General features: G+C 39.9%; 1 protein-coding gene across 3 annotated transcripts; it reads left to right on the forward strand.

The window, feature by feature from the left end:
* The first annotated feature begins 407 nt into the window (after positions 1–407).
* Positions 408–12,960, forward strand: zgc:65811 (uncharacterized protein LOC393524 homolog). 3 transcript variants are annotated; one of them, XM_061749949.1, is made up of 9 exons: positions 408–506; positions 694–782; positions 4,110–4,215; positions 4,299–4,396; positions 7,366–7,440; positions 7,533–7,634; positions 9,655–9,750; positions 9,842–9,925; positions 11,737–12,960. In XM_061749949.1, exons 2-9 carry the CDS (start codon positions 717–719, stop codon positions 11,938–11,940), a joined length of 831 nt encoding a protein of 276 aa, XP_061605933.1. In that variant the 5' UTR covers positions 408–506; positions 694–716; the 3' UTR covers positions 11,941–12,960. The 3 variants fall into 3 exon arrangements, with proteins under 3 accessions (XP_061605933.1, XP_061605935.1, XP_061605934.1); XM_061749951.1 differs by having other exon boundaries at positions 410–506; positions 12,377–12,960; XM_061749950.1 differs by having other exon boundaries at positions 502–549.
* Positions 12,961–13,027: the final 67 nt, after the last annotated feature.

Below are 13,027 nucleotides of genomic sequence, written 5' to 3' on the forward strand. Positions count from 1 at the left end.
TTACAAGGTCTTACAGGTACTCAGAACTGAACCCCATCACACCAGTCCTAAAATCTCTACACTGCATGGCTTCCTGTGAATCAGACAACTCATTTTAAAATGTTACTGTTTGTCTACAAAGCTCTGAATGGAAGCTCTTGGATCTAAATACGGTATATTCAAGACCTTTTCCCTTTTGTGATTTTAACCTGATTTTATGTTGGTATATTACCTTGGTTTCATCTTTTAATTTAATCTCGGTTTTGATTAGTTGGAGATGTGATGACACAACTACTATGATGGTCGAAGTTAAGAGTTCCACTTGTACTGCACTACTGTTTCCTTACGTTACGATTCTGGTTTTTGGAATGGATGTTTTCATGCGCATCCGCCCTACGTCATCGTTTGTTTTGTGTCGGCCAATCGCATCATTGAACACGCCCTAAGAGGCGGGGATTAACGTTCCTTGGATGGTTAGAGTAGAAACAGTTAGTAGAGGATTTTGACTCGGTTCTTTTACCACACAGGTACGGGGAGAAAACACGAACACGAATATAATTTGCAGATGATGTACGGCAAATATTGACTGTGTCTTTTTAATGCTTATACGCTAACGATGGTCTCTTAATTGTAACAGCGTGTGTTGCGTATGTATATTAAATGTGTGTATTGTTACAAGTGATGCCCTAACCGCGTGCTTAAAACGTTTTACAGACTCGTCGCATCACGAAGGAGTCATGGCTTTGGACGGATGCGGCCTCTTTTGCAAATATATCCTGTTCCTCTTCAATCTGATCTTTGCGGTAAGACGAATTTAGGTGTCTGGGATGTATGAAGGTGGTCGTCACAGTCGGTTTGCATGGGCCACTATCAAGCCCACGAACCACAAAGTGCAATAATCAGTTCGACAGTAAATCAATCAGACTGAAAGTTGCGTCTGGCCTCAAAATTGTATCGATAGACGATGTTAAGTGAAAGTTGAGACCAAAAAAAAAAAAAAGCAATTGCGTGGGCTGGACTGCGCTGTTTAGTTTCGTTTCTCTAGAAAAGTAGCTCATGCTGTTTGACTTCGTTTTTTTCTCTCTCTCTCTCTGTCCCCTCAGTACTAAGGCTTATTGCACAAGAGGCTTAAAGACAAATCACGTATTCCCCATCAATACGCCCAACATTTGAACAATGTTGCATGTTAAACGTAGAGATGGAAAAGTATAGAGACTCGTGTTAAAAAAAATATTTTTTTAATCCTCCTGTAAAAGTACGTAATTCAACTCCTTCACTGAAAAAAGTAAAGAAATTACAGACTTTGAAATGTACAAATTGTTGTTATTATTATTAAACAGTTGATTAGCCTATATATAGTACTCGTTTTGATGACTTGGCACAACAAAAAGTACTTCGGCAGACAAAATGGTTTCCCTCTTTTATGAACTTCTATGGCGCTTGTATTGGGAAAACCAAAATAATCACTGGACGTTTGATCAAAACAACGTGTTCACTACATGGCTGTGCTATTGTTAACGTTGTGAACTTGACTAACAAAAGAATGCTCAATTAGCTAATGATGAACACATAAGCGGGTGGTTTGACTTTGGCTCACACAAGACAACACATATTTCCATGAATTATTCTGACAACATCAAACAATTCTCCCCATTGCATTATTGCGGTCAAGCCAACCTCCACTCGTAAAGTAGCAGTCAAGCCAGCCGCCCCTAATTTTGTTCATACTAGGCATTACGGTAATAAGTCGCCAACTCGCGGCGAAGCCACCTTCAAAATAAAAGCTTCCCAATAATACGGACGTCAGTGCTCTTCGGTTTAGGAATGCAACCAGCAAAGTTAATTTGAATCTTGAGATACATTAAAAAAATGTACTTTATTTGATATCTTACGAAAAATAAATGGTAATGGACTGCACTTATATAGCGCACTTATATCATCATCACAGTGCCCAAAGCGCTTTACAAAGACTCACATTCACACACACATTCATAAACCAATAGGCGACTGCTGCCATGCGAGGCGCTGCCAGGCCCAATGGGAGCAAATTAGGGTTCAGTGTCCTGCCCAAGGACACTTCGACATGCGGACAGTCGTAGCAGGGATTCAAACCTGTTCTACCTACTGAGCCAAAGCCACCCCAACATAATCCCATTGGTATCGCAAGACAAGTCCAGATCTGTGTGACAGAGACCACCAAGGACTCCACGAAAAGAGGTTTGATGAAGATCTGATATTGTATTTCAAAATAAAAATCTCTGAAAACTGCATATTTTGCTGTCATTCCCCCTGACCGAAAAAATCTGTTAAATATTTTTAATGAGATATCGCAACACCGGTCCAGTTCTGGGGGACACTACACCTCCCCAGGTCTCCAACAAAAGAGGTCCCATCCAAATCTGATGTAGCATTTCAAAAATAAAAGTCCCCTGAAATTTGGATATTTCACTATCACTACCACCGATTTAAAATATTCATTAAAAAAATCTATGAGTTATCGCAACACCAGTCCAGTTCTGGGGGACACTACACCTCCCCAGGTCTCCAACGAAAGAGGTCCCATCCAAATCTGATGTTGCATTTCAAAATAAAAGTCCCCTGAAATTGGTATATTTCACTCACTACCACCGATTTAAAATATTCATGAAAAAAATCTATGAGTTATCGCAACACCAGTTCAGTTCTGGTGGACACTACACTACCCCAGGTCGCCAACAAAAGAGGTCCCATCCAAATCTGATGTTGCATTTCAAAATAAAAGTCCCCTGAAATTTGGATATTTCACTGTCATGAACACGGATTTCAAAAATTCATTAAAAAAAATCTGAGTTATCGCAACACCAGTCCAGTTCTGGGGGACACTAAACCTCCCCAGGTCTCCAACGAAAGAGGTCCCATACAAATCTGATGTTGCATTTCAAAATAAAAGTCCCCTACAATTGATATATTTCACTATCACTACCACAGATTTAAAATATTCATTAAAAAAATCTGAGTTATCGCAACACCAGTCCAGTTCTGGTGGACACTACACTACCCCAGGTCGCCAACAAAAGAGGTCCCATCCAAATCTGATGTTGCATTTCAAAATAAAAGTCCCCTGAAATTGGTATATTTCACTGTCATTACCACGGATTTAAAAAATTCATTTAAAAACAAATCTGAGTTATCGCAACACCAGTCCAGTTCTGGGGGACACTACACCACCCTAGAGCTCCAACAAAAGAGGACCCATCCAAATCTGATGTGGCATTTCAAAATAAAAGTCCCCTGAAATTGGTATATTTCATTGTCATGAACACGGATTTCAAAAATTCATAAAACAAAAACTATGAGTTATCGCAACACCACTTTAGTTCTGGGGCACACTACACCTCCCCAGGTCTTCAACAAAAGAGGTCCCATCCAAATCTGATGTGGCATTACAAAATAAGTTTTATTTTGAAGGTGGCTTCTCAGCGAGTTGGCGACTTATTACCGTAATGCCTAGTATGAACAAGATTAGGGGCGGCTGGCTTGACTGCTACTTTACGAATGGAGGCTGGCTTGACCGGAGTATGGCATTGCTTCTCCGAATCTGTACTTGAGTTGTAGTTTAGTTTTGTTGGTGTTTATCTAGCTGCCCCTGCATTTTGTCTGATTGGGGTCATCCAGCGGCATGGTGGACAACTGGTTAGAGCGTCCGCCTCACAGCTCTGAGGTCTGGGGTTCAATCCCCGACCCCGCCTGTGTGGAGTTTGCATGTTCTCTGCGTGGGTTTTCTCCGGTCACTCCGGTTTCATCCCACATCCCAAAAACATGCATGCTAGGTTAATTGAAGATTCTAAATTGCCCGTAGGTGTGAATGTGAGTGCGAGTGGTTGTTTGTTTATATGTGCCCTGCGATTGGCTGGCAACCAGTTCAGGGTGTACCCCGCCTCCTGCCCGATGATAGCTGGAATTGGCTCCAGCACTCCCGCGACCCTTGTGAGGATAAGCGGCTCAGGAAATGGATGGATGGATGGATGGGGTCATCCAAAGACTTTCATTTTTGTGGTGTACCTTGACAGCTGACCATACAAAAGGATGCAAAAAATATATGAAGCCAGTGTACTCCACATGAACACGTTTTTGCTGCTTTTGCTTTGCAGGTGCTGGGTTTTGCCTTGTTGGGCCTGGGCCTGTGGCTGAGGTTCAGTAACAACACCAGACCAATCTTTGAAATAACTGCCCTCAACTCCAGCACATTTGTCTTGGGTAAGTTTGGTGTTTGTCCTTTGACCTGACTCAGGGTGTGTTTGTTTCATTCACTTAAATCTGCTCTCTCCTTTTTGATGAAGGTGTGATTTTACTGATAGCACTTGGCACAGTGATGCTGGTCGTAGTTACGGTTGGAGACTACGGGGCCTGTAGCGAGAAGAAATATGCTCTCCAAGTGGTGAGATGCTTTGCTTTTTATATCATTTAAACTTAATGTAGACCTATTGTGCTAGGGATGGGCTACATGGCCTTAAAATAAAATGCCAGATTCCACCCCCACCCCTCCTTTGTTTACAGAAAAAGCTAATAACAAGGACTTTATTCAAAATAGCATAATAAAATGAGCCACCAAATTACATTGCTTGGCTGGTCCATACAGTATGTCTTACATTAGCTCCCACAATCTTTTTTTCAGAGAGTTAGTTGTACAGCTGATGCAAAGCAACAAGCTATGAAGCACATACTGTAGCTCGGGTCATAAGTTTCCAACATGTCAGTAAATCACTGCTTTTGCAACATATAAATGGGCACCATGTCTCTCTGCACGATTGACTCATGGAAAACAACGAGAAATTATTCTCCCCATGTTATCTGTTTCTTAGCAGGAATTAAACACGCTAGTCGCCGTTTTTGAAAAATAGTCGCTAGAGCGGGTGGAAAAGTCACTAAATGTAAAAAGCAAATCGGATACAGTAAGTTGGCAACACTGACTGCTTTTGTAAACTAGCTTCCTCTCTGTTTGCAGTCAGTGCACGTCAGCGGGGATGCGCTTTTAACTAAAAAAGTCCTGACAAATGCATTTGAATTAATCTATAATTAATTGCCAAGCCTTATATTATACATTGTTTTTCCACAATTCACCACAGTTTAATAAAAGGTATCTTGACATTCTCAATCACAATTGCAGCACAGCGTGGTTTTGTTTATATTTGCATGAATTAAAATGAATATCATTTTGTTGCGGTAACATGAAAACACTAAAGAGATAACCAAAGAAAAATATTCCCAACATTGCTGTACTTTGAGATCCTTGAAAACGTTAAAGGCTTTGCCAGCTCTCAATGATTTGGGAGGCTTTCATCCAGAGAAAGGTTATCTTGTTTCCAAGGCCACATTCCCTGTATTATCGAGCCTCGGGAGGAACAGCTGGACAAATGAACACATTTGTGTGAGAATGTTGTGTTCTTGATTACTTTATCCCTGAACTTTGCTCTCCCTGCACGCACGTTCAAAGTTTTTAAGTGTTCAGGTGTCTAGGCATGTCCACCAATATTACAAACTCGAAGTACAGGTTTATCTCAACTAAATTAGAAAATTCTGGAAAACACAATTTATTTTACTAGTTCAAGTCCAAAAAGTGGCTCATTATAAAAATTCACTACACACAGTGACATTTTTCATGATTTTATTTTTTACATTGATGATTCTTGCTGACAGCTAACAAAAACCCCAAATTCACCATCTCAAAAAATATGCATATTACAAAAAACACTTGGAAAGGAATCTGCCTTCTGAAAACTATTTTCATACAGTTTGTGTTTAATGAATCTATAAAATATGTGAGTTTCACTTTTTGAGTTGAACTACTGAAATAAACTATTCTATGATATTCAAATGTATTGATGCGCCTGTATATGATCCTGGGTAGCCAAAAATTATTTTGAAGGAAAATACAAACCTATAGTAATAAAAGTTTACTTTATTAAAATAGCATAATCAGTGATTTGTGTTCAGATATACAAACATTTTGGTAACCGGACCAATATTTATTGAACATATTGTAAGGTAGCATGTGTATTGTTCCATGCCATCTCCTTCCCCTTTCGTTCAAGTTTATAGAATTACCATAATTTGTATAATAAATAATGCGCACCCATGTATAATACACACCTAAAAAGTTGACCTCAAAATTCTGGAAAACACTTCTACCTATGTATGATGCATTTTTAAAATGCATGATTTTGTTTCTACCCATATGATCAAAACATGAAGTATTATCTATCTGTATTTTGTTAGTTTTTTCAAATAATTATTCTGAAGTTAAGCACTTTATTTGAACACGTAATACTTTTTATTTACTTGCTCTTATTTTGTAATTCACAGCCCTGCCTTTATTTACTAAATGAGAAAACACAGTTGTGCTCATATGTTTGATCACCAAGGCAGAATTTGTAACATGTGTACAACTCTTAAAAGAAAACGTGAAGGACCAGACGAAACACATTTAATTTTATTTTAAAGGGATTCAAATTAAACTGTCAAGCATTTCAGAAAAACATTATCATTAAACAAAACATAACCATGAAGAAATTAATGATAGTTGTTGCTCAGTCATCAGTTGTATTTAAAAAAACAAAACAAAATATTTCACAAATTCTGCCAGGGTAAACTTATGAGCACATCTGGACATGTATGCAGTCATGCGTACGTACCCCTGTCATATTGGAATGGAAGTGTAGGCTACACCTTTTTATAACCTCTAGGTGACGGTGGCATACTAGAATGAAAGTGTACACCTTTTTCATAACCTCTAGGGGGCGGTGGCATATTGGAATGAAAGTGTACAGCTTTTTCATAACCTGTATATGGCGGCATACATTTATAAAATGTGTGAGGTTTTTTTCACTTTCCCCTATACCAATGCATAATGCAAACTATTGACTTTTGACATTTTTGGGGGGGAAAAATGGGCATTATACATGAGAAATTACGGTACCTTTATTTACAGTATTAATTCTCATGGTCCGTTAAATAAATTGTGATCATCTTCAACATACAGGAGTTACTTGAACCACACACAAGTGAAATCATCTCAAAACCATGTTGGGAAAGCCCCAGCACTACAGATGTTAAAACAAGTTACCCTGAAAAATTTATAACTTGTTGATAAGTTTGTGTTTGAATAAGTGTGTGGAAGGGGAAAAATGCATTTTTCTCCCTACTTTCCTGTTAACCTATAGAGTAATTAATAAACTGCTCTGAGTATGCCGCTGCTATTCTATGCCACTAAACTACAACAATAACCACATTAATAACATGGTTAAATTAAAACCATGCATTTTATGATTATATTGCATAGAATGCTGTGGACGATCAATGTGAAGTCATCCTCAAGTGACACTGATAAATATCAACTTGCTCTTTCAGTTCTCTGTTCTCTTGTTCATCCTGGCGGTTGCCGAGACCGTTGTTGGAGTGCTCGCTTACACATGGAGGGAAGAGGTAATGGTGACCAGCAAAGAGAGGCTTAACAAATAGAAATCGGGTAATTCAGTTAACCTTTATAAGCCTAACGTTTTCCCTGTCATTTGAAGGTTGGGATGAGGGTTGTGGAGTTCTACACTAGCATCTATACTTTGTTTGCAGCCAGCAGTGACGCGGGCATTGGTGTCACACTATTGTTCATTCATAAGATGGTGAGAACAAACGCTCTTCTCTAAAATGCTACTTGATTTTTGTCATCTTATTTTCTCTACCGTTTATTGAATTTGCACCAGTTATGTAATAAAACTTACCTTAAGCACACAATGGAGGACTAAGACCAGCTCTCATGGTGCAGTGCTTTTCTACACCACTACAACCACAAACACATGGATGAACAGGACAACAATTACCGTATTTTCATGACCATAGGGCGCACCATATTAAAAGGCGCAGTCTCATTTACGGGGTTTATTTCTGTATTTAACACATACATAAGGCGCACTGTATTATTGGGCGCAGGCATGGTAAAACATATGCTAGCTTAAAACATACGGTAGCATGCATGCACGCTAAAACAATGTTTTTAAAAAGGCAGCGGGAGCAAAACCGAGTTCGGTTGTACTTTATTGAAGTATTTAACAATGTACTCACGTTATTTTTTGATCAATCCTCATCCACAAATCCATCAAAGTCCTCATCTTCTGTATCCGAAATGAACAGCTGTGCAAGTTCTCCAACAAACACGCCGGGTTCCCTCTCGTCATTGTCGGAGTCAGTCTCGTTGCCGGGGGGCTGTTCAGCAATGATGCCGGCTTTCGCGAAAGCTCGGACAACAGTCAAAGCAGATACCTTAGCCCAGGCATCCACAATCCATTCACATATGGTGGCGTAACTAACTTGGCATTGCCTCCCAGTCTTAGTTGAACTTGATTTTTCACAGCGGCTGTGAGATGGGCGTGCATGGAGTCACAGATCAACAGGGACGATGACGCGTGGAAAAAAACATCCGGTCTCTTGACGTACACCTCACTCAGCCACTCTCTCATTTTCTCCTCGTCATTGATTGGCCTTAACAATGACTTCGGCTGGAAACTTTTCTTTAGGCAGCGTCTTCCTCTTAAAAATCACCATAGGTGGCAGTTTCTGTCCATTACCATGGCAACCAAGCACAACAGTAAAAGGCAACTTCTCGTGCCCCGTTCTGCGTATCGCTACCGTGGTGGTCCCCTTATTCTCTACAGTGTGGTTCACCGGGATGTCGAAAGTGAGAGGCAGCTCGTCCATGTTGGTGATGTGGTTGGGCTGGATGTATTTGTCGGCAATCTTTTTATTGCAGAAGGAGCGGAAGATGGCCAGCTTTCCCTTGTAATCCGCTGGAAATTGCTGCGCCACGGTAGTCTTTGCCCGGATGGATAGATGCCACCATTTCATAAAACGAAAGCACCAAGACTGACCTCCTTGAAAATGTTCTATTTTCATTTCTTCTGCAAGCATTATTGCCTTCAATTGAATGGTGACTGTAGAGACGCTTCTCCCGGCTGTTCTTTGATCATTAATCCATTGCTCGAGTTGGTCTTCCGACTCGGGCCACCTCCCCTTGTTTCCGCGGAAACTCAGCTTCGTCTTCTTGACGTGGCGAAGCTCGTTTTCCTGCTTCCTCCACTTGCGAACCATGGATTCGTTGATCTTGAATTCTCTCGCGGCTGCTCGATTCCCATTTTCCTACGCGTAACTGACAGCTTGCAGTTTAAACTGTGCTTCGTAAGCGTGTCTCTTCGTAGGTGCCGTTTTCGGGGGTCCTAAGCCAAACCGATGTTGTTTTGCACAATGCACATACCGGTGCTATATACCTACTGGGGGGGGTGGCTTTAGCATCCGCCTTCACATCCGCATGCTGTACTCAGTCACGTCCGCCTTTCCTCTATATAAGCAGCGTGTCGGCAGGAAATGCTCCCAGTCACTCAAGCGGAGCGCTCATCACACAACAACATTCATAGATTTTGGAACTCGGTGCACACATAAGGCGCCCTGTCCATTTTGGAGAAAATGTAAGACTTTTAAGTGCGCCTTATGGTCGTGAAAATACGGTACTGCTGATTGATTTGAGTGGAGTGGATGCTGCTTACCTGCACGCAGAGAAAATATTTGGAATCAGTTGCTCAAATTTTCTCACTCGACAGTGATAAGAGATCATCTGTTTTTAACACACCTTCATCTTCCTCCAACGTGTAGCTTCACTGCTGTGGTGTGACAGGGGTCACGTTGTTGGAGGCTGTTTCACAGACCTGCCCCGAGCCAAAAAGCTTCTTCGAGAACATTGCCATGCGTGTAAGATGGTCCCCACAGAGATTTTTAGGTTTCACGTTTGCCTATTATATCGTTTCTCCAAATGTGCTCAGTGTTCGCTGTCTGCTTTCAGACATGTCCTGGGGTCATCACTGATTTCTTCAACAGCAACGCACCTATGGTGATGGGCATCTTCATTGGAACTGGAGCTCTTTTGGTAAGCAAAATGTTTAAAAGTTGAAAATCATGCAACAAATTGGGACGGGGGGGGCGGGGAATATAGTATCAAAATTGTATTTGTATTAAATGGATGGTTAGGGTTAACCCGAACCTTGTGGGCTACATACCCGCTGAGTTCTTTAATCCGATCCACTGAACATTTTTATTATCAAGAGTCCTGTAATATTTTTGCAGTCATTTAACCTTCTCCCTTAAAATTGGTTAAGCAAAATGTTGTTTTTCCTTCATTCATTTAGTTTATTAAATAATTGGTTATTTGACTGATTGTAAATAAAAAAAGTTCAAATTAAATCAGGTATACATTAAATAAATATACATACATTTACATATTTTACTATTTTTTTTTTATATACCTCATCTGCAAATGGCATGGTCCATCTATGTTTTAATAATTAAATGTGGCCTTTGAATGTAAAGGTTTGCCCACCCCTGGTGTAAATTTAAGATGTAAGCCAAGTTGTCTGGGGTCATTTACTGGCTGAAAAATATGCCTTTTCCACTTTTGACAGGCTGAGTCAGTAAGTAGCACATTTGAAACATTTCTACAAACATCACTTTATACAAAAGAGCTGAAAAGGTTAGAAATTATTATTTTTAAAGATGAATGTATAACATACTTTCATAACATACTCTTTTGCATTTGCACCCTTAATATTTTGGAGTAAATTTAATCATACTTTTGTTTTGGTCCCCCAAAAAATTGTCATTGACAAACTCATTTGTTTCAAAGCCCAAACTGTTACCATCATAAAACCTTTAATTGTATAGGCAATGTTTAGTTACAAATAATTTAACATTGTATAAGTACAGTATATGTATAATACCTATAGTTCGTTAACTAAGTTCGTCTTTAAAAACGTTCTTAACCTTAACAAATGGGGTAGTAAACCTAGCATCTCTGATGCACCTCACACATCTTATTCTCCAATAATAACAACACACAAGTATAAAAATAAATCAATGATAATCTCTACCTCACAGTTTTGAGGTTCATGGCTCAAATCTAAATTTGGGCCTTCCTGTGTGGAGTTTGTATGCTCTCCCCATGCTTGTATGGGTTTCCACTGGGTATTCCGGCTTCCTCCCACGTTCCAACAACATTCATGTTGGATTAATTGAAGACACTAAATTGTCCTTACGTGCGAATGTGAGTGTGAATGTTTGCTTGTTTATATGCCTTGCGATTGGCTAGCTACGGGTCCAGGGTATACCCTGCCTCACACTCAAATCATCTGCAACCCTAATGAGGATACAAAGTATAGAACATGTATGGATTGATTTACAGTATATAGCACCTTTCAAGGGACCGAAGGACTCAACAACTGGAACCATGGTTGTAACAGCAAACGGCATTTCTAGAGTCCTAACGTGTAAATGCTGCGATTGGCTGGCAACCAGTTCAGGGTGTACCCCGCCTCCTGCCCGATGACAGCTAGGATAGGCTCCAGCACGCCCGCGACCCTAGTGAGGAGAAGCAGCTCAGAAAATGGATGGATGGCTAACGTGTAAATTGGCATACATTTAAACCCAAATTAGATATGATCAAATGTAAAGAAAAGATAGAGATGGTGTTACTTTTTAAAGACGTTGTATACCAAGATGTAACGGAAAGAAAAACATTAATCCTACTATGATAAAATATGAGAAACACGTTTTAAGAGACAGCTTCATGGCGGAGCTAAGTCATGTTCAAAGTTCTAACTAATTGAAACTCTGTCCCCCTCTTTTCTTTCATCAATTCCAATCATTTTCTTGCCTTTATTTCTTTCACCCCAACCCCTTCCAAAGATCATTGCTCTCATATGCAGCTTGATCCTCAATCAGAAGCTTCATGTGTCCAGCTCATCTCCTCAGTACATCATGTTGACCAACGCTGCTCCATCCCTGCCCAACGTTTCCCAGCATGGACATGTCTCCAGCTTGAACCCTGACCAAGAACCAGTCCTCTTCAACCCTCTCACTGAGGGCAATATCACTGTGGTCCAGACTTAGTCTGCTCAGATTACAATTATTCCACAATTGAAAATAAAAGCTTCTCCTGGTAGGAGCTGGGATATCGCATAACCTACAACCTATATAACCCGCTGCTGAAATACCTTTACTTGCATTAGGAACTACGACAAAACAAGTTACATCAGTGACATTAACAAGGCTACCCAATCATGGCATGATAAAAATTGAATTTCTTTCTAATAAGCACTTGCATATATATTTTAAACACTTTCATGTTTCCTTTTATAAATAGGCCATTTCCTTCCTGTTCATGATCTGCTATCACTACACTCTGTTCTAAAATATCATACAAATACCCAAGTCCAGACTCGATAATATTTTCACTCTCTTTGTATGGCAAGTTTCATCTTAGCTTTCAGAAGGGGGGTCATTCATTGCTTTATTTCCCCTCTACTTTCTATGTCGTGCATGACAGATCACTGCTCTGGGGTGCGCCATTATCCTCTTGAGACAGATCAAGAAAGACCTGATGGCTGCCGCTACCCACTACTCCACTGTCTACTAGGTGGAGGATTCCAATTTCAGCCCAGACTCTGCAGCAAACTATCATTTGCACGTGTGCTTTTTTTCTTAACTACCGACATGATGCTTTGAATCACCATTTATCACATTAATATAGGATTTACATTTCACATTACATTAGAAAGGAAAGCTACACTGAAAGTTGAACCAATCATATTGCATTAAACATGTCCAGAATAAATTACCCTCTGTACTGCTTTGGTGGTAGTTGCACAATTAGTTTTATTTTTGCACCTTGAGATATGTGAAGTAGAAAGTGGTGGGTTTTTGGAAAGATCAGATTTAACGCAGGGCAAAATAAAACCGTGCTAACAACATATGTCATATTTTGTTCTTTTGCGGAGATATCCCTATAGAAGACTTGCTGCTACTCAATGCCTAGGATTTGTGTTCTTTTTCTGTTTTAGAAACTTTGTGTTGCACTATATTGTTAAGACTGCTTTTCCTAAAAAAATAAATTGCCACTTTGTTATACTATGGAAGTGATTTCTTCAATTCAACAATTACTGATTTAATTCCAAAATCTGTCATTCAAATGTGCTTT

Source organism: Phyllopteryx taeniolatus, chromosome 16 (genome assembly GCF_024500385.1).
Source record: "Phyllopteryx taeniolatus isolate TA_2022b chromosome 16, UOR_Ptae_1.2, whole genome shotgun sequence".
NCBI classification, from domain to species: Eukaryota; Metazoa; Chordata; class Actinopteri; order Syngnathiformes; family Syngnathidae; genus Phyllopteryx; species Phyllopteryx taeniolatus.